General features: G+C 44.1%; 1 protein-coding gene across 2 annotated transcripts in view; it reads right to left on the minus strand.

Annotated features, from left to right (window-relative positions):
- Nucleotides 1-25,827, minus strand: part of plxna4 (plexin A4) — a 612,214-nt gene that overhangs the window by 534,129 nt on the left and 52,258 nt on the right. For both annotated transcript variants that reach the window (XM_003220748.4, XM_062981246.1), the window contains exons 2-3: nt 19,245-20,549; nt 3,851-4,033 (exon numbers count right to left, since the gene is read on the minus strand). In XM_003220748.4, coding sequence (XP_003220796.1) covers nt 3,851-4,033; nt 19,245-20,426 — 1,365 coding nt within the window. In that variant the 5' untranslated portion in view covers nt 20,427-20,549. The remainder of the gene's footprint in view (nt 1-3,850; nt 4,034-19,244; nt 20,550-25,827) is intronic.

Here is a 25,827-nt window from a genome sequence, read left to right on the forward strand (position 1 = left end):
TGTCAAATCAATCTACTATCTCTACCCAAAGCCCCTTTTATTCTGGTGCAGTTCTTCATGATCCAACCATTTTCTAGCAAGTGGAAAATGACAGGAGAAGTAGAGATGCCCTCCAGCAATTTTCCAAAAGCTGTAGGCATTGCATATCTTCCAAACTTTCACAGACAAAATCTGGGACTCATGTGACCAGGTAACAAACAGGATGGTCAAGATGACAAATATTACTAATAGGACAGAATGCAGGCTTCTCCTCTTTCCTTATGGGTTCCCCTAGCCGTTGGGAGTTGAACCAGGTAAAATAACGTTTGGAGATAAGATTTTTGCCAGTGTGTAGCTACCGCAAAATTCTGACCTCTACAACAATCCCAAAAGTGCATTTTCGTGGTATAAATTGGACTTATACCATCCTAATTCACTAAAGAATCAAACCACCCCACTTCAGTGAAGTGGTAAGCTCTGCTGAAGAATTTTACCCACTTCGAGATGCATAGAACACCAGCAGACATATTCCTAATTTGATGACCACTTGTCACACGTTATCAAACTCTCTGAAGCTTTAGGTGCTCTTACTGACTATTTCAGGAAAAACCAGTTGATTCCTAATCCATTTAAAATGCAGACGTGTGCTTTTCATCTTAAAAACAGACAAGCATCTTGAGCTCTGAGGATTACCTAGGAAAGAATCCCACTGGAGCATTGCAGTACAACAAAATACTTGGGAGTTACCCTGGACCATTCTCTAACTTACAAGAAACATTGCTTGATGATCAAGCAAAAAGTGGGTGCTAGAAATAACATCATACGAAAGCTGACTGGCACAACCTGGGGATCATGACCAGATACAGCGAAGACATCTGCCCTTACGCTTTGCCACTCTGCTGCTGAATACGCATGCTCAGTATGGAATTCATGTCACCACATTTAAAAAGTGGGTGTGGTTCTCAATGAGACATGCTGCAGTATCACAGGATGTCTATGCCCAACACCACTGGAGAAATAATACAGGTATTCACACTCGTCGGGAAGTAGCAGCCTGTAATGAAAGGACCAAGGCAGTGACATCTCCAGCCCATCCTCCAGCAAGCCAACACTTTAAATCAAGAAACAGCTTCCTAAGACAGTGGTTCTCAACCTGTGGGTCCCCAGCTGTTTTGACCGATACCTCCCAGAAATCCTAGGCGGTTTACCAGCTGTTAGGATTTCTGAGAGTTGAAGGCCAAAACATCTGGGGCCCACAGGTTGAGAACCACTGTCCTAAGACCTACAGAGATACCCACGGGAACACTCAACAAGTGAAAGTCCAAAGGTGGCAGGCAAAAACCCAGAACTGCAATCAGTGGCTGATACCAGATGAGAGACTCCCTCCTGGGCACACAGAAGATGGGCCAGCCTGGAAGGCTCTGAACAGGCTGCACTCTGGCACCATCAGCAGAGCCAACCTTAAGAAATGGAGCTACAAAGTGGAGTACACAACATGTGAATGTGGAGAAAAGCAAACCACAGACCACTTACTACAATGCAGCCTGAGCCCTGCCACATGCACAATGGAGGACCTTCTTACAGTGACACCAGAGGCACTTCAAGAGGCCAGCTTCTGGTCAAGGGATATTTAGCATAATACTAAGTTTTTAACTTTGTGCTTTTAAATACACTATAACTGTCCCAATTCACTTCTGACATGATAAATAAATAAATCCCCATCTAGTCATATGATACCCAGTTATAGAGGTCAAGCCCATGGGGAACAGAATTCAGGAATCACCAACCATGCACAGTATCCACAATTGTTTTATTCCTATTTTATTCAATAGCACCTCAGTTGGGGGAACTTGAACCTTGTGGGCCAATGTACAAGGAATACCAACTCAACCATGGGAAATTCTGTGGAAATTTCATATAGGTCATCAAGAGCATCAACATTAATATTAAACTCTATGTTGGTCTCAAAGATACATCACAACTGGTGGCAAGCACCCAACCTAAATATAAAGACTTATCCAAAATGATTTGGACAAGAAATTTAAATACAGCTTGAATATCCTTTATCTGAAATGTTTGGGACAAAACGTATTTTAGATTTTGGAATACCTGTATTTGCACACATATACATAATTAGGTATCTTGGAGACAGGATCCAAATCTAAATACAAAACTCATTTATGTTTCATATAGACACCCCATGAAGGTAATTTTATGCAAAATTTAAATAGTTACATAGGACCATTCGAAAGCAAAGGTGTCGCTATCTCAGCCATCCATGTGGAAGATTATAGTTTTTAGTATTTTGGATGTCACATTCCTATTCCAGGGGATTCCAAATAAGGAATGCTCAACCTATATTCCTGATCAAGGACAAAGGTTGAATGACTTACAGACAACCACTCTACAACATCAACCACTCACTGTTCCAATTATTTATTCAGAGCTCACCATTATTTCCTCACCTCTAGAAAATGTACAGCCTGCCACAAGGAGAAATATGCCTGCACTTACTGGAATAGACTACGCGAGGAGCCCGTTAAACAATAACACTGCCTATGGTGAGCCAATTTCTCTCCATTAGAAGGTCACCTCCAGTGACTGGAGACTGGAGAGACAATCAAAATACCTGCCAAAAAGCATCCCCTGAGTTAAATGCCTCTTTGACTCAGAACCTTGGCTCCAGGGCCTAGACATTGATGGTCCTAGATGATAAATTGGATGTGATGTCAAAGAAGAAAGTCATGATGATGCCAAGGATGAACATCCCAATCTCTTGGATGGTGCCCAAAGGAGATCACATGCTTACACATGCAGAGAAGATAGGAAGGACATCTATTTATAGAGAATCCATGGTGGCAACCCAGTGAATCCAATGAAGAAAGAGCAATGTAATTCCTTTGAGACCAACAAATAGACTTCTGTGGGAAAGAGGATATATCAGCTCAAATGGGCTTCTTCTACCCAAAAGAATATATACTATAAACAACTGGTTCCATCCTTAGGGTGCATAAGAACTTACATGTTTTAAATTTACTTATTTGAACCAAAAGCAGTAAAGAAGAAACTTAGCAAAAGTAAAAGATCAAAGTAAGATCACATTGTATTAATATCAACCATGAATGGGAATTCCATTTAATCAGATAAGACCAAACCAACAAAGGACATTCAGAACCAAAGGTAGTAACATTAGATGTGCATTCTTTTCTTAGGCCTACACAAATGCCATGCAGAATATATTGCACATCACCCTGGATTTGTAATCTCACAATGCCTGATGAATGCAGAAAGTTGGTTCCAAATACAACCCTTTATTCCTTATTTATGGCAGCCGACAAAATGACAAAGACACGATTCTAAAATCTGCAGGCACCGAATACAATACTAGCATTGCTTGTTATCAACTCCAGATATTGGAATGAACAGGAACAAAACCAGTTACATCTCAGCTGGGCTATACATCAATACTTGAGCCCATCAGACCAAATGACTTTCAGAGAGCACCTTTTGCCAACTTCCAAATGCAACCAAACATCCACCTTACAATATACAATCACTAGAGATTGGAGACAAACCATTTCAATGGGATCATGGATGCATGGATCATCCAAACTTTAAAGGAGCTAGACAAGATGCTGAAGTTGTGGGGGATTATGTCCTTTCAAGTTCAGACAAAAACCCAGAATGCATTAATCTACCTATTGACATTGGAACTGCAAGCTGCTACTCTGTAAATACTCAACAAATCACTAGGCAGCTCTAACTAACTGCGTGTTTCACTCAGAGACAATGCATGCTCACCATAACAGCAGAAGAAGCCATTCTCAGAAAAGCAACTGTTCACATTTCAGTTAGGAAAGGTCAGACCTACCTTTTTCAGCTTGCCACTCTTGGTGCCCACGAAAGCCAAGGAGTGATTCTTGTAGACGTAAGCAATGACGGATGTCATCCTATCCCGGTCCTCTGTGAAGATGGGGAGTCCTCGCACCATCTCAGATACTCCAAGTGGGGCATTCATGTCCAGGCCACAGAAATTATCATCAATTGTTAACAGCTGCAGCATTAAAAGAAGAAGAAGGAAGGGAAATGTCATTACAGGCAATGTTGTGCAAAGTGAAGAAGACAAGACATCAACCATTCACACCAGAAGATATTGGGAGCAAGGCATAGAACTGATTCCTTGACACTTTCAAGGAGGACATTTGCTCTCCAAAAAGACCTCATGCTCCAAAATGTCTGTAGTGGTTTCATCCTGGCATTTCTAGCTGAATGTGTTTGGTGTCACCACAAGGGATTGGTTACAAAATTTGGAAATGCCAGCTATCTGTTTTAACTCACACTCTCGGGACTTCACACAGTATGCTAGGAGTTACAAGGACTCTGCAAGATGAAATCCAAAACAGGGAACAGAACAGCTCTGATTTCTTAGCATCCATCATTACATCCCTTTTTCTCCTGCTTCCACACATGCCAGGCAGCAACTTGGCAGAAATGTGACATTTTCAGTGCCAAAGAAACAATCCCCCTCCCATCCTGTCTGCAACCGCAGCTTAAATAACTCTCAATTTTCCTTTAAACCTCTGCTTTCAAACAGGCATGGCCAGATCCTTGCGATCACAGCCAAATCCTCATTCTTGGGTGAAATCCTAACTGACGGATTAGCATCTCCTCCCGCCATTCCCCTCTGCCTTTGCTTGGCAGTTGTTCTGCCCCGACATCAATGCTTCACTGGGCCTCACAAACAGGGAGATTTGCAGAATCCTGCAAAGTCCTCGCCTTTGGGGCTGCAAATCTCCCTTCAGGCTGAAAGCCATCATGGTATAGTAGCTTCAGCATTGGACTGCAACTCTGAAGATGAGGGTTCAATTCTACACTCAGTCATAGAAACCCATTGGGTGACCTTGGGCACATCACGCAGCCTCAGGTCCAGAGAACCCCATGGCCTTACATCACTGTAACTGCCATCAAGGTGGTGTTATTTTTGTGTGCCTTCAAGTCATCTCCAACTTATAGCAAAACTATGGCAAACTTATCATGGCCAGATTTGTTCAGAGTGGGGTTGCCCTTGATCTCCCTTGAGGATGAGAGAATGGGACTTGACCAATGACACGAAGTGAGTTTCCATGGCAAAGTGAAGATTCAAATGCTGGTCTCCAGAACTGTAGTCCAAAGAACAAATTACTGCATCAGGCTGGCTTCTGAACATCCCCTTGGCAGGTATAAAAAGCATACCAACATGTTCAAAAATTGTGTTTCTTTTTTTTTTTTACAGAAGTCTGACCTTCTACACAGAATGGGAGTTTGGCAAGGCACTAGTAATATTTACTGGAGAGAGCTAAAGACCTTGTAAACCTAAAACTCCCAAAATTCCATAGCACTGAGCCATGACCGTGCCAAACTGCATCGATCCTCTAATGTAGGTGCACCCCAAGCCTGGTATATTTGGATTCACCAGACATGGCGATGGCTCCTTCGTTGGATAGATTGTCTGCCAAGGTGTCTGTCTTGTGGAGTGATGGCAATAGGATGGCTTGTGAGGTCTCATGCCCTCCAACATTGCAAAAATGAACACATGCAGCCAAGCTACATGAGAGCACTTGTTTCTCCTTAATCCATCCTCTGGCACCTCTCCCAAATGAGCCCGCTTCAGCCACACCTTTCCCCAGGTGTTGCAGGTTATCCTCTTGAGGATGAGAGCCAGGTGATCTGAATTTCCTCCTGTTTGGTAATGCTGGCTGTATTGGTTCTTCCTGGCTGACCTAGAACATTTTGTTATCCTTCCAGATTTGCTTGGTGACTCCCTCCAGCTGCTTACGCCACCTGTTTATAATCACTAAGTCTCCAGTTTTCATCTCCAACTGGGAGAGGAGAATTTCTCCAAATTTGGTCAACCCATCTCCAAGCAACAGGAAAGGGCAGCATGGCAATCTCAGTCTCATCTTGTAGAGCAGAAGCTTCATATAATTTGCAAAGTTATATATTCATAGACCCACAGAGACAGATAGGTACAGTCAGCCTAGGTTTAAGGGCACAGAAGCCCAGTGAAAGTCAAAAAATTGCAAATAATAAAATGGCTACTTATATACACCTCCCTGGGAATCCCTAGGTCCTCCAGCAACAATCTACATTTGACTTCCTCCAGGTCAGTGGTTCTCAACCTGTGGGTGCCCAGATGTTTTGGCCTTCAGCTCCCAGAAATCCTAACAGCTGGTAAAGTGGTTGGGATTTCTGGGAGTTGTAGGCCAAAACATCTGGTGACCCACAGGTTGGGAACCACAGCTCCACATACACACACATACAACATGACCCTTCCCCATATCCACAGGATCTGTATCCAGAGTTTCAGTTATCCACTTGTTACAAAATATATCCTCTCTGGGCATTTTCTAGTTCCTCCAAGAGAGCCTGCTGTTATTCTTGGGCCAGAAGTCTTTCACTTCAATAGGGTTCACTATTATCCAGTTTCATGTATCCACACAAGGTCTCTATGTATGTGTTTGTGTTTGCATTTATGAGTAGAGAGAGAAAAACTATCTGGGGTGCTTTAATTGTGCTTTTCCTGAATACCACGAGTTGGACTGGATGGTCCTTGTGGTCTCTTCCAATTCTATTATTCTATGGGAGAGGGAGGTAGGGAAGGAGAGATATGCAACTTGTAGTACTCACATTGATATGTAGATCAGTCAACCCAGGACTTTTTTTGGGTTGATTTTTGACTAATATTCCTAGACTTATATCTAGTTGGCTTCCTCCTCCTGTTCCATATGTGATGGTGCCAGGACTCACACTCCACTCTGCTCTGCATTCACCCTTCTGGCTAGATAAAACACTCTTTATCCCGTCTCCCAAAGCGGATGAGCCCCTGTGGTTGGTACTGAATGCATAATTGCTGCAGGATCTCATCAGGGGCCACTTCTATGTCTCAGGTTTGGGCACTGAACACTCAGGGCCTGGAAGGATCCCAAATTGTCTCCATGTCAAATTCTGAGCCTGATAATGGACCCTAGATAGGAAGCCAGGACGCTGGGTTGCGTCCTAATGTCACTCATGGCGGACTGCGCAGTGCCATGCCACCGTGTCTGAGTGACAACGCAGTCTGCAGCCACTTTACCAATTACCTGGGAATTGCAAGCCTGAAGCTAAGAGGTTTCTTCACTCAGATGTAATTTAGGCAACAACAGAAGAGAGAGAATGAAGTTGCTCAAATTTACTGGGACTCGTCTCTGTTTGGATGGTTATTATTTTTATTGTGTGTGCGTGTGTGTGCTTTTAAGCGACGGATCAAGGCTTGGTGTCAAGTTCCCGGAGAGCCAAAGAATCTTAATGCACCGCAGGCTCCGTTGCCCGTCTTTGCTACCCCCACACTTCCCAACACATGGCTTCGAGCAATAATACGACGTGTGCCTTGCATCGTAAAATGGGCAATTTCCTGAAGGGAAGGCTGCATCTTTCCTAGAACTGGTTACATTTCAGAAGGAAAAAGTAAAAAGAGATTATTATTTACTTTCCCAGCAAAGAGTAAACTCTTTGGAGACACTTGATCTTAAAGCTGCACACTTCAGGGTATGTACATCCCACAAATTTATAGCAGATTTGTAGCCTTTTAACTATGTACTATTGCTTTGCCCCTGGGAAACATAGTCTGAAAATGGATGCATCTATACTATGGATTTAATGCAGTTTGACACCCCTTTAATTGCTATTGCATAATACTATGATATCCTCTGACTTAGTATACTGTTTTTAAAAGATTTTAGCTTTTGCTGCCAAATAGGGCTGATGCCTCACCAACAGAGCTGGCCCTAGGTATTTTTCAAGTGTAGGCGAAAAGAATTTTGGCGCCCCCCCCCCAAACCAATAACTGAAAAATAAAAGCGTTGGATAAGCGAAAATGTTGGATAATAAGGAAGGATTAAGGAAAAGCCTATTAAACATCAAATTACATTATGATTTTACAAATTAAGCACCAAAACATCATGTTTTACAACAAATCAATAGAAAAAGCAGTTCAATACATGGTAATGTTATGTAGGAATTACTATACAGTAGAGTCTCACTTATCCAACACTCGCTTATCCAACGTTCTGGATTATCCAACACATTTTTGTAGTCAATGTTTTCAATATATCATGATATTTTGGTGCTAAATTCATAAATACAGTAATTACTACATAGCATTACTGCGTATTGAACAACTTTTCCTGCCAAATTTGTTGTCTAACATGATGTTTTGGTGCTTCATTTGTAAAATCATAACCTAATTTGATGTTTAATAGGCTTTTCCTTGATGCCTCCTTATTATCCAACATATTCACTTATCCAACATTCTGCCGGCCCGTTTATGTTGGATAAGTGAGACTCTACTGTATTTGCAAATTTAGCACTAAATATTGATCAGGGATATAGGGCAGTGTGGACTTAGATAACCCAGATAGCCCTCAGTATTAAAAAAAAAACTCTAAAATCAGGACAATAAATAAAGAACAACACTCTGAAAACAGAAGAAATCCAGACAGTAAACAATCAGGGACAGCTAACACCTCCTAAAAAAAGATTCTCCCAGGCAAAAAGAAGCCAGGCCTTGAAGCCACAGGGCCATTAAATGCTAATCAAGGTGATTAATTACAACATTCACACCTGCTTCAAAGAAAAGTTCTTTCTCCCACCCTGGACCTTCTACAGATATATAAACCCCACATACCTAGCTTCCAAGTTTCCACAGACCTCACAATCTCTGAAGGCCCCAAAGGTGGGCTCACGTGGTGCAAAGGTGGGTCTGTGCCGGCCGGAAGGCCCAGCGTGGGCACCGGGAGGTCCGAAGGAGAAGGAGGCGGAGAGTGGTGCCCTCCTCCCAGGACGATGGCGCCCCCGGGGCGATGGCGCCACAGGCGAGTGCCTAGTTCGCCTTATGGTTGGACCGCCTCTGCTCACCAAAGTACAATTCCCAATATTTCATTGTATTGGACCATGGCAGTTAAAGAAGTGGTTTGTTGTGAGTTTTCCAGGCTGTATGGCCATGGTCCAGTAGTATTCTCTCCTGACATTTCGCCCACATCTATGGCAGGCATCCTCAGAGTTTGTGAGGTCTGTTGAAAACTAGTCAAGTGGAGTTTATTTATCTGTGGAATAATGTTTAGGGTGGGAGAAAGAAAGTCTGTTGGAGGCAAGTGTGAATGTTGCGATTGGCCACCTGGATTAGCATTGAATAGCCTTGAAACTTCAAAGCCTGGCTGCTTCCTGCCTGGGGCAATCCTTTGTTGGGAGGTATTAGCTGGCCCTGAATGTTTGTCAGGAATTCCCCTGTCTTCTGAGTGTAGTTCTTTATTTACCCCACTTGCCTAGCTTCCAACACCTCACAACCTCTGAGGATGTCTGCCATAGATGTGGGTGAAACATCAGGAGAGAATGCTTCTGGAACATGGCCATACAGCCCGGAAAACTCACAACAACCCAGTGCTTCCGGCCATGAAAACCTTCAACAACACAGTTAAAGAAGTGTTAAACTGCATTCATTCTACAGTGTAGATGCACCCAATGATGCTAAGATTTTCTTGGGGTGCATCTACACTGTAAAATGAATGCAATTTGACACCCCTTTCCCTGCCACAGCTCAGTACTATGGAATCCTAGGATTTGTAGTTTGTGCACTTTGTCAGAGAAGGCGAAAGACCTTGCAAAACCACAGCTTCCAAGGTTGCATAGCATTGGGCTATTGCAAAGTGGTGACAAATTGCATTCATTTTACAGTGTTGATATACCCTAAGAGAACTTTTCTGATTCTTATAGTGCTGCATGGTTCCTTGAAGAGCAGAAATGGCTTTTTAATCGATTTCAGCACACAGTAACAACAAGCAAGCTTCTTCATGCTAAAGGATGAGTGGTGCAGATATGATCTAACATAGCAGCTCCTCATCCATTGTTGATCAAATTCACCCAATCTTCCCCAACAATTTGTTTTCTTGAGAAATACCACTGGCAATCCAGGATCCATCTACACTGTAGAATTAATGCAATTTCGTGTTACTATGGAATCGTGCGAGTTGTAGTTTTGTGAGGGCTCTAGCCTTCTCTGCCAAAGAGTGCTGGTGCCACATTAGAGGACAACTCTCAGGAGCCATGGCAATTGAACTGCATGAATTCTACATTGTAGATGTGACCTAGGAAAGGCTGGACCTGTTTGCTTTTGTTTGAGTCAACTGTAGGAAAATAACTTCGGCTGACTCTGACTGTAAGCCACCCAGAACTACATTTTTCAGCACTCTCTTTAAGCTTTTGGCCGAGTCTTTTCATCGCACTGAACTCCAGCGCAAACTTCACATTTCAACTTCATTTAATATCACCTGCAAAAGACTCAAGGATTTTCATTCCCAATCCATCCAACATAAATCTGGGCCCCTGAAAGCATGCACAGGTGCATCAGAGAACCTGGCATCATGGGATCCCCTGTCAGAAGAGCAATTATCCTAATTATTATTTTGTTTTGCAAGGAAATTTGCAGCCAAGGCACCTAAACCCCATAGCACAGGTGACAACTGTGCCGGATAATTTTTTAAAACACACACATACAGTCACAGAGAATTTTCTGCTTTGTATTTTGTGAATATTGTTGTGTTTTGATCCAAGTATCCCAGGGCAATTGGCAAACATCAATTAGTGAAATTGGAAAGGCGGACGAAATGCAGTAATGACACAACAATAGTCATTGAGCTTGCAACAAATTAAGTACACACTTGAGAGCCAGATGTAGCTATACTACAGAACAAATGCAGGTTGACACCACTTTAAATGCCATGGCTCAAGGCTATGGAATCCCGGGAGTTGTAGTTTGCTAAGGCATCAGCATTCTGACAGAAAAGGCTACAGAGTAAGACCTTGTAGGCTGGATAAGCGAGACTCTACTGTAATGTGCATTAAAGGCTTCCTTTCACACGGATTCCTGGGCATTTGTTGTCTAGCCACCACAATTTGAAACTAACTAGCTTCAGTCTGCATTAAATTATCAGTATACATGGGACTCAAATCCAAACAACCCATTCTATTCCTATAGGGGCTGGGCTGTGGCGCAGGCTGGTAAACAGCTGCTGCAATAAATCACTCTGACCATGAGGTCATGAGTTCGAGGCCAGCCCATGGCGGGGTGAGCACCCGTCAATTAAAAATAAAATATAGTCCCTGCTCGTTGCTGACCTAGCAACCCGAAAGATAGTTGCATCTATCAAGTAGGAAATAAGGTACCACTTATAAAAGTGGGGAGGCAAGTTTAACTAATTTACAACGTTGGAATGAGGAAGTGCCATCAGAGTGGATGATGAAGCAGCTGCTCCCCCCTGTGGCCAGAATCGAACATCTCAGGAGAAGGTTAAATTGCCTCTGCGTCTGTCTGTCTGTTGTCTCTGTCTCTGTCCGATGTGTTTATGGGTATTGAATGTTTGCCCTATATGTACATAATGTGATCCACCCTGAGTCCCCTTCGGGGTGAGAAGGGCAGAATATAAATACTGTATTTATATTATTTTATTCCCACTGATTTCAAAAACCTAAATTGGGTTATGTTTGTGTACAAGGTGTTGTTTCAGGCCATGTCCCCATTCATCCCTCCTCTTCTGCAGATGCCACAGCCTTGGGTCATCCGAGTGGGTTTTGGCTTGATGACCGACGCTAAATCCCAGTGAGCCCATCGCTAAAATGGTTAACAACGCGCGTATTGTTCCAACCCAGCCATGCTGCATCGCCCAGACCAACGGAGCTTTAAATAGCATCCAAGTCATTCTGCACAGTAGCCTCGGATATTTCGCTCCTGGCTCTTTGGCTCTCCATTTCAGTGGCTTTGCAATTTGATTTGTTTGTTGGGTGGGCAGCTGGGCTGTTCTGAGTGGAAGGAGAGCGCTTTATGTAACTCTCCCCTCTGGCTTGCAAAGTTGCACAGCGACATTAGGGCAAGGCAAAGCAAGGTCAAGTGAAATGTAGAAATGGCGGGCATAGGGGGAAAAAACGAGTCGGAAAACAAAGCCTACTGAACCACATAGGAAAGTAGCCTGGGCCATTGGCACGGCTTTGGAAACTGACGCCGTCCTGATGCAGTCTAATCGGACATGAAGTGCACGGCGAAGCTTTCCTCGCAGCTGCCAAAGGGAAACTCTGAAAAAATCTGGCAGAGTTGGCCAAGAGTTCACCCTCTCTGTTCACCCTGGTCTTGTGGGTGGAGTGCACCTCTAAAAGAAACTGATGAAGCTCACTCTCCCTGCTCTGGGCCTCTGCCTTTGCCCCCAGTGACAAAAAAGCAGGCTTAATATAGACTCCGGAGAGAGGATTTCGCCTGAAATATCTCAGACACAATAGCACCAGTCAGACACTTAGGGCCCTATTTCACCCTGAATGGGCCTGCTGTATATATATAGTCAGGGGTTAAGAGAAAAAAACAAGAAGTCAAGGGCTGCTGGGGATTTATTGGGCAGATTACGATTGGCAAGTGGCCACAATTCAAGAAGTGCATGGACAACATGGACCGTGTCCACAGAAGGGCAACCCAAACGATCCAAGATTTGGAAGTCAAGCCCTATGAGGAATGGCTGAGGGAACTAGAGATGTTTCACTGGAAGAACACAAAGCTGAGAGAGGACATGACAACCATGTTTAAAATTCAAATGACAGCCCGGGCTGTGGCGCAGGCTGGTGAACAGCCAGCCAGCTGCAGCCAGCTGCAACAAATTACTCTAACCAAGAGGTCATGAGTTTGAGGCCAGCTTGGAGCCTATGTTTGTCTTGTCTTTGTTCTATGTTAAAGGCATTGAATGTTTGCCTATATGTGTAATGTGATCCGCCCTGAGTCCCCTTCGGGGTGAGAAGGGCAGAATTCAAATACTGTAAATAAATAAAATAATAATAAATAAATTGAGGAGGGGGCAAGTTTGTTTTCTGCTGCACAGAGCAATGGATTCAAATTACAGGAAAAGACATTCCACCTAAACTTTAGGAAGAACTTTCTTGTGACAAGAGCTGTTCAACAGTTTTCCAGATTTTATAGCCATGTTCCAGAAGCATTCTCTCCTGACGTTTCACCCACATATATGCCAGGCATTGTCAGAGGTTGTGAGGTCTGTTGGAAACTAGACAAGTGGGGTTTATATATCTGTGGAATAATGTCCAGGGTAGGAGAAAAAACTCTTGCCTGTTTGAGGCAAATGTAAATGCTGCAATTGACTACCTTGCAATTAACCACCTTGATTAGCACTGAATAGCCTTGCAGCTTTAAAGCCTGGCTGCTTCCTGCCTGGGAGAAGTGTTAGCTAGCCCTGATTTTTTCCTGTGTGGAATTCTGTTTCTGAGTGTTGTTCTTTATTTATTTAGGATTCATCCAGGAAGTAGCCAGGCTTTGAAGTTGCAAGGCTAATCAATGCTAATCAATGTGGCCAATTGCAACATTCACACTTGCCTCCAACATTCAAGAGATCTTTCTCCCACCCTGGACTTTTCACAGATATATAAACCCCACTTGCCTAGTCTCCAACAGACCTCACAACCTTTGAGGATGCCTGCCATAGATGTGGGCGAAATGTCAGGAGATAATGCTTCTGGAACATGGCCATATAGCCCGGAAAATTCACAGTAACCCAGTGATTCTGGCCATGAAATCCTTCGGCAACACAATGGAATATCCTATCTGGAGGTCTGATGGAGTCTCCGTCTCTGAAGGTTTTTAAGCAAGGGCTGAATGGCCATCTGTCAGGAGTACTTTGATAGTGTGTTCCTGCATTGCAGACTGGGGTTGGATGTGGGGTTTATCCCACATTATTGGTATGAAGGTACCTTGCACCATGTGGACGCCATGGGGCCAATTCTGACCCATCCTGCTTTATGATTCTCATGTATCTATGCCCTTAGATGCCCACGAGACAGGCAACGCAACCACAGGAATGTGAATGCATCACATAGAAGATCTGGATAGGTTTCTACTGCCTCGCTTTCTGCAATGCTACAAATTTGGGGACTGGGAGTAATAATTTGTACGTGGGAGCAATGCCTTCATTTTGTACTAGGCGAGGGCTTCCAATTTAGATTCATCCAGTTTCCAAGCCAGAACCTGATACTTAGCAAAGGCCCCCAGTGATGCCATTAATACCTTCTGCATTAAGAATGAATCATAGTTGCTCTTAAATTGTCATTGAATGAGAAAGGGAGAGAGAACACATATTTTTCCGTGTAGTCAAAGGCTTTCATGGCGGGAATCACTGGGTTGCTGGGAGTTTTCTGGCTGTATGGCCATGTTCCAGAAGCATTCTCTCCTGACGTTTCACCCACATCTTTGGCAGGCATCCTCAGAGTTTGTGAGCCCTGCTGGAAACTAGGCAAGTGGGGTTTATATATATGTGGAATAATGACCAGGGTGGGAGACAGAACGCTTCTTTGTTAGAGGCAAGTGTGAATGTTGCAATTGGCCACCTTGATTAGCATTGAAGCAGGCAGGAAGCAGGCAGGCTTTGAGGCTGCAAGGCCATTCAGTGCTAATCAAGGTGGCCAATTGCAACATTCACACTTGCCTCAAACATGTCATGGTTTACAATGATACTGTATATGTGTGTTAACTGGAAAATCAAATGCATAAAGTTGATTGGCTGAGTTTGCAAGGACCTGGGAATCAGTTTGCAACTGTTGCTGTCCTGCTGCTGGAGAACCAGTTTGAACAGGTTTCTGTGTGTGTTTGTGTGTGAGTCTTCTGAGTACTGGCTGGAAAGAAGATGGCTCTGTACTCAGAGAAGCCTGACTATTTCTAAGGCCTTGTTTGCCTTGTTCACTGAAGTTGATTTATGGACTAAGAAGGGACTGCTTATGACTGCTGATTTCTGTAAGCAATCAGAGGGACGATTGTAAATACCATTGTTCTATTGGTCTCTTGGACTTAGTAAAAGTTCCTGTGTTATTTGTTCTGCAAAGCTGAGTGGTGCATCATTCTACAGGGTGACTGTGGGTTCATGGGCACATGTAAGTGCTTCTACCTGTCATCCACAATCCCCAACAAAACAGACAATCGTTCTTTCTCCCGCCCTGGACATTATTCCACAGATATATCAACCCCACTTGCCTAGTTTCAAATAAACTTACAGCCTCTGAGGATGCCTGCCATAGATGTGGGTGAAACGTCAGGAGAGAATGCTTCTGGAACATGGCCACACAGCCCAGAAAACTCACAGTAACCCAGTGATTCCGGCCATCTATGGGAGGCATCCTCAGAGGTTGAGGATGCCTGCCATAGATGTGGGCGAAACGTCAGGAGAGAATGCTTCTGGAACATGGACATACAACCCAGAAAACTCACAACAATCAACATATTTTTCTGTTTGGAGATTCAGATGCAAACTAATAGAGTCGCTCCCTCATGAAGTAGGGGATTATTTCTCTCATTTAACTAGGGAGACAGATAGTTTTCTAATCAAAAGTGGAGTGAGCCCTGGCACCACAGCTAATAGGATGGAAAGAGGAAGCTAAATAGGTAAATACATATTCCTTCTGGATTGTCTTGACATGTTGTTGCAATAAGGCAATTAAAATTTGCACATGATAGCAACTGCTGCTCTCCAACATAAGATGAGCATTTGCTCATGGCCCTTCGGTCTTGCCCAAAGCTGAAGCCACCAAATATGAGAATTTGCACCTTTGCCTCCTGCCTGGAGTTGACCCACTAAAAGCGGAGACTGAAAGCCAGGCTTTGAGATCAGACAACTCTATTTTGTGCACACACATACACTTTGGATATTTTTAAAATGCTCAATGAGAGAAACTGCTTTAGATTATCAGTCTTGTCTCCACGAATATTAAGGAATGCCTTTTCTCCCCATTTCTAGTTTCCGTAATAGATGCAAAATGCCTTTTTTCCCCTTTGTAAGGCAATGCACATCCACCCACAAAGCACAGAGGAAGATTTGAACATTTCATCTGCTGCTTCTCGTTTCGAAAAGTGCACTTAACAAGCCCTGGAGTTCCGTTGAGATGCGACAGTTTAATGCAATTGAGCAAAATTGCACCGCTTGGATTTCAAATCCCCTTCTTGTAAATGCGGGAACTTTTAACGAAAAAAAAAAAGGGAGTGGAAGAGGAAATATTTCACCACGGAGAGACAAATTATGCGCTTTCTCCTTCTCATGAAAAAGAAATGGCGCAAACAAAGATTTACACCCCTAATTTGAACACACCATCCATCATTCTTGCTTGCAAAGGTTGGAGACAGAGATTTATGGCAAGCGGTATGATGTTTCCTGCAGAATATACACACATATATTCCTGCTACCTGACTATTGGGATTGGTCAAACAAGTTTGGAGTTTTTTGAAGTACAGGTTGAATTTCCCTTCTCCCAAAAGCTTGGGAGCAGGAGCATTTTGCATTTTCTTACATGCTATGGCTCAATGCTATTGAATCATGGGAACTATAGAAACATAAAGTTGGAAGAGACCTCATGGGCCATCCAGTCCAACCCTCTGCCAAGAAGCAGGAAAATTGTATTCAAAGCACCCCCGACAGATGGCCATCCAGCCTCTGCTTAAAAGCCTCCAAAGAAGGAGCCTGGGGCAGAGAGTTCCACTGCTGAACAGCTATAGATCTACATGATCTTTAGCCTTTCCTGCCAAAGGATGCTGGGTTATTGTGGTTATTTGTTTTGTTTTGTTTTTGGTATCAGGAATGACTTGAGAAACTGCAAGTCACTTCTGGTGTGAGAGAATTGGCCAACTGTAAGGATATTGCCCAAGGGGCGCCCAAATGTTTGATGTTTTAACATTCTTGTGGGAGGCTTCTCCCATGTCCCCGCATGGGGAGCTGGAGCTGACAAAGGGAGCTCACCTGCTCTCCCCAGATTCAAACCTGTGACCTGTCAGTCAACAGTTCTGCTGGCACAAGGGTTTAACCCAAACCACATATCCCAGGATTTGATAGCATTGAGTCATGGCATTTAACATGGTGCCAGCCAGAAAATATAACTAGAGGTGTAAGGGAGCTTATACAGGCAAATGACAGTAATAGGACTCTGGACTTTGACACAAGGTTCTTCCAAACTGAAGATGATCCTGCAGTATAAAAAGAATGCTTCATGCCCCCACTGCCATCTTGCCCCCTAATTATGTTCCGTGGATGCTTTCTCAGGCCCAAATGCAACGTGACTGCAACATGGGTCCATCCCCGCAGCATCTTCCTCCCAGCTGCTGAGCAAATCGCCTGCCACATGACTGAATTACCAACTTCTTGTTTCGCTGGCTTGACTCGAGCGGTCGCAGCTGCCACTCCAGCTCAAAAAGCACAGCAAACAACCGAAGCTACAGACACCAGGGCTTGCCATGCTCCCCTCCTTCCCGGCCCAGCTCTCAGCTCAAAGCAGCCAAATGCAGCCCAGCTCTCGGCTTCCTTTGCAATTATTTGTGTTCATGTTGCACTCCATTAGAGCCACAGGCAAAGATTGTTTTTGTCCTGAAACGCACTGCCAACTCACATGCAGCCTTGAAGGAGGCAATGCTTAGGGAAGGGAGCTCAAACAGCCAGGAGAGAGAATCTTTTACCCTATGTATATTCATGGATAAGTCTAGAAATATTAGTCAAAAGGAAACTCCTAAAACCTGGATCGACTTATCTATGAGTCAATGTGAATACTGTACCTTAACTCTTATAAATTGCAAGTCACTTCTGGTGTGAGAGAATTGGCCATCTGCAAGGATGTTGCCAAGGGGATGCCCAGATGTTTGATGTTTTACTACTCTTGTGGGAGGCTACTCTCATGTCCACACATGGGGAGCTGGAGCTGACAGAGGGAGCTCACCCGCTCTCCCCGGATTCGAACCGCCAACCTGTCTATCAGCAGTCCTGTGGCCCAAGGGTTTATCCTATTGTGCCACCGGAAGAACCATATATAGTAGATCGTTTCCAAAGTCATTCTCTACTTTCCACAAGTGAAAGAACAGGGGGGAGGGTGGATATGATATATTAGCTAAATTTCAACTCCAGGTGTCAACATGTGGGTGCATCACATACATAAATGGCATGTATTCTAACTTTCCCAATTTGGCAGAAACAAGTCCCAATGAATACTTCATCAGCTGTTTTAAAATATCCAGGTTTCTTTCTCCTCTGCCCACTTATCCCCTACATTCTCAGTTTATTGTAATTGCTGTAAATTGCATATGCAGTTTGCATTTATTCCATGGCAGAAAGGGAGAGAAGGAAAAAAAAATCCCCTTCCCAGTAGGTTTAGGCAAAAGCAAACTGCTGCAGCCTCTCGTAGCTTGTGTATTTAAACTGTGTGTTCAAAAGGATCATAGCCATACAGGTTGGAATAAACATGGCAGCTATGAGAAGGAGGCAAAGACTGGGCCAACAAAACCATCAGAAAAAGAGAGGTTTTCATGACAAACTTCACCCCATAGAAGCCCTCTCTTCCACAACAAAAACTGTTGGGTTAAAAATCTTTGTACAGACCAGATAGAACCAGGTCTTGAGAGTCCCTATGGATTGAAAGTGTGCAGCCTTCTAGTTGTTGTTGAACTGCAAATCCCAGCATTCATCATCATTGAATCTGTTCATCTACACTGCAGAATGAATGCAGTTTGCCATCACTTTAACTAGCACAGCTCAATGCTATGGACTCCTTGGAGTTTTAGTTTAGTGAGGCATCAACATTCTTCGGCAAAGAAGGCTAAAGATCTTATAAAACAACAACTCCCATGACTCCACAAAATTGAGACATGCAAGTGGTATCAAACTGCATTCATTCTACAGGGTAGATGCACGCTATGTCAGCTAGTTGCAATCTAATAATTTCCAGTGATAAACTTATTATCCACCCATATATGGTACTGAAGGAAAATGTAAATACTTTGGATTCAATGCACAGGAGCTGTCCAAAATGCTGACAAGTGCAGAGTCAAACACTGTAGATGTCATATTTGCTCCTATTCCAAAGGAATTGCCATCCCTCAATAGCAGTGGCTATTTTTAAGCAACCCCTACAAATGAACCCCTAAAAATGTCTATCCAGGAATACTATAGTAATATACATTTTGAAACATGTTTTTGTGGCAAATTAGATTGAACAATGAGGGAGGCCAAGCTGGACCTCCCTCATTGTGCAATCCCTTGCAAATAGTTTGCTCTATGTATGTAGTTACCAACTCCCATGATACCAAAGCTGAGAAGTAACATCACTTTTCTTTCACCCCATGCACCCATGTCATGATTCAGTCCACTTCTAAAGAAAAAGGAATGTTTCTGGTTAAAAGTATGACTTACTGCACTGCTACAGGGAATGTCCTTGACTTTAAGCCAGGCCAGATCCAACGTGCCTTCGCCCCTGTAGCAGGACTGCAACCTCTCTTTGATACGGTCGTTGATCCGTTTCAGAACAAAAATGCAAAGAGCCGACTCGTCCAAAGACTTCATTTTCCTCTTCTGCCCCTTGGAGAAGATGGTGAACAGGATATCATCCTCCGGCCTGATGCCCAAAGACCTGGCCAAGATGGACCCTGCCTTTGACAAATAAGCCGCCTGAAGCAATCGGTATTCCACGCCATTCTTCTCACAACCAATGGGCACTTCCACATAAGAATTGAAGGCCGTGTCTTCCTTGCAAAGACGGACCAACTTGGAGGTATAGACCTGCTCTTTGGTGGTGGAACCCGGTGGAGAGATCATCTCAGGCTGAAGGGTCAAAAAATAGACAAAGTTGCTACTGCTGAAGCCGTAGATGTAGTATATGTCAAAGTCGGGGATTATGGTGAATGTGTCCGACGGGATCTTGATCATGGAGGCCACAAACTCATCGTGGAAGACATAAGCAAACATCCCTTCTGCTTCCGAGTTCTTGGGCAGCTTCCGGCTGGAGATAGTTGGGAAATACTCTGGTTTCCCATCCACCGCAGTGGCAATAAACAGCTTGTCGTCCATATTGTGGTAGGAGACGATCACTCCAAAAACGGAGCCACTGTCGTTCACCCCGGAGAGGTAGTGCTCCTTGTTGTGGAAGGGCTCACCCAGCTTGAAGAGGTCATTCAGCCGGAAGATTTTACAAATCCCCTGGTACAAACTCCCACAGGCGATCAACCTGTTCTCTTTGTAGTCAATGAGGAGCATTTTGTTGATGTTGTTGGTTGATATCAAGGGTTCGTTGCAAGGCTGGACCACCTTGGGAGGGTAACACTTTGGGTTGTCACTATCCGGACCCGTCTGATGGGACGCCTGGACCTCCAGGTCCTCTGAGAGTTTATAGATCCAGTTGATGGCCCCCAAGTAAATGCTCCCTCTTCTTTCATCGACCACCAAGTGGTTGAAGTAGACTTCTGCCATGTCCACAGTGAAGTTGAGGAAGGGCCTCTTTGGGTGAGCAGTCTGCTGCCTGGCAACCGAAGGCAACGTCTTAGCACAGAGGAGAAGGTGCAAGACCAGGCAGGTCCATCTCCACATGTCTCCCGACATGGTTGCCAATAAATAGTAATGTTTTTTGTATTCCTAAAGCGGCGCTGAGCAAAGAGATGGATGACGCTGGGACTCCAAATGATTTTGTGTTTTCAAAGCACCGATCCTGGACTGGAGCTTATCCTAAAAGAGAAAAAGAAAGGGGAGGGGAAAAAGACATTACTGAAAAGCATTCTCCTCTGCCCATTTTCTTCCCCCCCAGAACCATGCCATCCTCAGAGAAAGCCTATTTAGCTGCTAATCCTTGCCTTTTCATCTCTGCATTAAGACTGGCATAAAGGGAGTCCTTTTGAATAAAAAGATGCCAGAAAGGAATAAATAAACAGCTGAGTTTGTGTCAAAGCAGCTGCAAATACTACAGAAGTGACAGGAACTGACACAGAGCCCAAGTGAACTTATCACCGTCTAAGGCAAAGGAGGTGAACCTTGTTTTGAACTATAACTCTGACAATATCTTGGAACTTTCCCTATTGGACAAGGCTTTAGGGATCTGAAGTTCTTCCGACTGTCCTAATTTTGCAGCCCAGATTCGCCCTATGAAATCTCTTCTGATTTTTCAGCTGCTTTTAAAGTACTGTACCTCGGTTTCTCCCTCCAGTTTGCACTTTTCACCTTTGTCCTCAACATAACAATCCAGACAAATTGAGTTGAAAAAGACCCCCAAGTGGGAGGTTTCTCTTATATGTACTCACTGTAACCCATTCCTTTGTGGCCAAGGGAATTGGCTTGCAGTCCATTAAGTGAGGAGGAGGAAATAGACGGAATCCCATCCTTCCCAGGAGGCTCTGGCAAAACAAAGCTGTGGCAGCCGCTCCCAGGTTGGGTATTCTTTCTCATGAATAGCTTTTGCCATTGTGTCCACATTATTCTGGTGCTACTTGGCATACTGGTTTTCACCTATGATATTTTTAGGGACATGTGTCCAAAATAATCAGGGGGCCAACGGTCCTTCAACCCTGTTCTAGGACCATTGTCCAGTACTAGTTATGTGTTCTATATCTAACATGCTCTCTATATTTTTTCAAATTTTGGAATACTTTGCATACAAAGGTAAAGTAAGGTAAAGGTTTCCCCTGATGTTAAGTCCAGTCATGTCTGACTCTGGGGATTGGTGCTCATCTCCATTTCTAAGCCGAAGAGCCAGTGTTGTCCGTAGACACCTCCAAGGTCATGTGGCCGGCATGACTACATGGAGTGCCGTTACCTTCCCACCAGAGAGGTACCTATTGATCTACTCACATTGGCATGTTTTCAAACTGCTAGGTTGGCAGAAGCTGGGGCTAACAGTGGGCACTCATTCCGCTCCCCGGATTCAAACCTGCAACCTTTTGGTCCACAAGTTCAGCAGCTCAGCGCTTTAATACACTGTGCCATCGGGGGCCCTTTGCATATACATAATGAGATATCTTGGAAATGGAACTCAAAGTCTAAACGGAAAATTCATTGATGTTTCATGTACATCTTATGCCCATAGCCTGAAGGTCATTTCAGATACAATATTTTTAATATTTTTGTGCATGAGACACATTTTGTGCAGATTGAACCAACACTATCTTGGCCACTCCAGTGAATTTTGGAGTAATCCAGATTTCAGAATTCAGAAAAGGCACACTCTGTCCCATTTCAGAGCCATGCATTGGGGAGATAATAAGCAGGTCACATCCTCCTGTCATTTTGTGTCAAGAGAAGTCGTAGTAGTATCTCTCAAAGGTGATATTCAATATTCCTTGCATCTACCTGTGCTGTTCCACTCCCAATGCCCACTTTCTTCCTATGCCTCCCACTCTCCAGCTTCTAGAAGCCTTTCCTATCCTTGTTAAATAAACATCATAAAAATGACTTTGCTAACTGAGCTTTTATGTGGAAGCACTCCAAGTCTTCTTAAAAGTGTCAGTAAGAAAGATGAACCAATTATGCTTGAGAAAATCCAGGGAGAGGAACCAGCACTGCAAATCTTTACCGGCAACATCCAAAATTCCAAAGAATGTACAAAGAGTTCCCAAGAACTGTGGCTGCAAACCTTGCCAGAGGTCTCAAAGATGACCTTCTATTCCCAGGGAGACTTAACCTAAAGGGCCTATGCCACCATGGCCTCAGGTGACATCAGAAAGCTAGGTTTGTAAGGCACTTCAGCATTGTTACTACTTCTTAAAAGATTAGAACCCCGAGTTTTAAAAAGGGACAGGATTTGAGCAGCAAACCAGGCTTTCATAGATAAGAAGACCATGATTCCAACCAAGAAGACAGAAGAAGGACATTCCACCCATTATATAGAGAGGTATCAAAGATGTTGTTGATGATGACGATGATGATGGGAAGGGGAGGAAAAGAGTTTTGATATTGAACAAGGGCTAGAATTATAGGATCCTAGAGTTGAAAGAGAGCTCCAGGCCCATTCAGTCAAACCCTTGCTATGCAAGAACACACAACCAAAGCACTTCCAACAGATGGCCATCCAGTCTTTGTTTAAAAACCTACAGAGAAAGAGAAGTATGATTCTTCTGGATTTCAACTGTGGCCTCCATCCCCTTCTGATTCCCATTTTGTCCCTAGCATGGTCACTTCTGGCATGCCAAGAGATCTTAAATCATGCACCTTCAAACATTCAACATATTGGGTTGTTGTATGTCTTTCGGGCTGTGTGGCCATGTTCCAGAAGTATTCTCTCCTGACATTTCACCCACATCCATGGCAGGCATCCTCAGAGGTTGTGAGGCATGGAGAAACTAGGCAAGGAGTCACAACCTCTGAAGATGCCTGCCATAGATGTGGGTGAAATATCAGGAGAGAATACTTCTGGAACATGGCCACACAACCCGAAAGACATACAACAACCCTGTGATCCTGGCCATGAAAGCCTTCGACAACACATTCAACATATTTTCAACATTTCTATAAGGTAGGTCATTCTTCCACACTAGCTCCCACATTCTGGCCTAATTTTGATTGTCAGTCTGAATCAGAGCACATCCTGGAATCAATAGAATTTCCCTATGTCTTTAACATTACTCAACAATCCATCCAATGGGTCTACTCTAGTCAAAACTAACCTAGAGGAGTCAAGCCTGAGAGAGGCTGAAATGGTAAGTGATGCTCCCACCTTGCCTACATCAAATAAAATCTTGCCTAAAGCCAATCCCATAATCTTGTCATATGAGGCAGGAAAAAAATCCCACAAACACCCTTCCTAACATTAAAAAAGTAAAACAAAAACAATTCCAATCATTCATGACTTGCTGCTCTTCCTTCTGGCTGTGCCATACCTTCCAGTGATCCCGATTTGGCAGGGAGAGTCCCAATTAATCCTACATTTTCAGCTGCTTTTAAGACATCCCAGTTTCTCTCTCCTCCTATTCCCTCCTCCTTTGTCCTTGGCTTATTTCTTTGTGGCAAGCTGAGGACCCTTCCACACAGCCATATAACCCAGAACATCAAGGCAGATAATCCACATTATCTGCTTTGCACTGGATTATCTGAGGCCCCTTCCACACAGCTGAATAAAATCCCACATGATCTGCTTTGAACTGCAATTTATGACAGTGTGGACTCAGATAACCCAGTTCAAAGCAGATATTGTGGGATTCTCTGCCTTGATATTTTGGGTTATATGGTTGTGTGGAAGGGTTCTAAATCCACACTGCTGTATAATCCAGTTTGATGTGGATTTTATACAGCTGTGTAGAAGGGGCCTGAGTTGAAAATGCAAACCTAGTTTTCTCTCAGTTAGTTCAGCAGAGAGAAAGATGCAGCATCTTGCTCTTCCCTGTTGGCTTAGACAAAAGCAAACTGCTGCTGCCTTTCCTCTCTTGTGTGCTCTTCCTTGCCAATAACGTTTGCCACCTCAACCACACTCTGAGATCTCTTGGCCCCATGGTTTCCAGTTTTTACCTGTGAAGTGTTAGAGAAATTGATGCAGCAGTCACCTCTCTCTGCCTAACGGTACTGCAAGTCCTCTGTTCAAAAAGCATACGAGAAGCTCGGCCTCTCACTGAACATCGAAAAAACCAAAGTGCTCTTCCAACAGGCACCAGCCAATCCCTCTGCAAAGCCAGGAATACAGCTTAACGGTGTCACGTTAGAAAATGTCGACCATTTCCACTACCCTGGCAGCCACCTCTCCACAAAAGTCAACATCGACACTGAAATACAACACCGCCTGAGCTCTGCGAGTGCAGCGTTCTTCCAAATGAAGCAGAGAGTGTTTGATGATCGGGACATCTGTAGAGAGACCAAGGTGCTTGTTTATAAAGCCATTGCCCTCCCAACCCTGCTCTATGCCTGCGAAACGTGGATGGTCTACAGACGTCACACTCAACTCCTAGAGCGTTTCCATCAGTGTTGCCTCAGAAAAATCCTGGAAATCTCTTGTGAAGACAGGCAGACAAATGTCAGCGTGCTGGAAGAAGCAAAGACCACCAGCATTGAAGCGATGCTCCTATGCCATCACCTCCGCTGGACCAAAGGCCACGTTGTCCGAATGCCCTATCACCATTTACCAAAGCAGCTACTCTACTCTCAACTCAAGAACGGGAAACGTAATGTTGATGGGCAGGAAAAGAGATTTAAAGATGGGCTTAAAGCCAACCTGAAAAACTGTGGCATAGACACTGAGAACTGGGAAGCCCTGGCCCTTGAGCGCTCTAATTGGAGGTCAGCTGTGACCAGCAGTGCTGCGGAGTTCGAAGAGGCACGAACGGAGGGCTTAAGGGAGAAACGTGCCAAGAGGAAGGCCCATCAAGCCGACCCTGACCGGGACTGCCTTCCACCTGGAAACTGATGTCCTCACTGTGGGAGAACATGCGGGTCAAGAATCGGTCTCTTCAGCCATCTACTGATCCATCTCCAAGATAACAGAAATGGAGGACCATTATCCTCAAACTACGAGGGATCGCCTAAGTAAGTAAGTTCAAAATCCAGAACATGCAAGTCCAGGTTCTGCAAATCATTTGCGATATCGATTAGGCAAATATCAGCAGTGTACGTCACTTTCCAAAGTAGATGCAAAGGTTTCCAAAGCAGCTGTCTGGAAAGAGAGATGCCTTTCCAAATGAAGCTTTGGAAACTCTTAATTTTGGCTCTTCACTGCACCCACCCAGTACTAATTATGGTAAAGATCCCCCTAAGAGAGAATGCAAAGCACAGAATAAATAGAGCGCAGGTCTGTAAGGAGAGTAACGGCATGAACGCACAGCGGGAGACCCCCGAATGCAGGTTGTCTTTGGATTATTAAGAGCCCATTTGCCATATGCTGAGTGCCATCCCTAAAACAACAGGTGGTGCAGGATGCGTCTCCCAAAAGGGAGCTATTTCTTGCACAAGGAACGTGTGCCAGGCATTTCTTGATGAGTCTCGGGCACGTTTCACCCACCAAACCCACGTCTCCGCAAAAAGAAAATGGAAA

Source organism: Anolis carolinensis, chromosome 5 (assembly GCF_035594765.1).
Source record: "Anolis carolinensis isolate JA03-04 chromosome 5, rAnoCar3.1.pri, whole genome shotgun sequence".
Classification (NCBI taxonomy): Eukaryota; Metazoa; Chordata; class Lepidosauria; order Squamata; family Dactyloidae; genus Anolis; species Anolis carolinensis.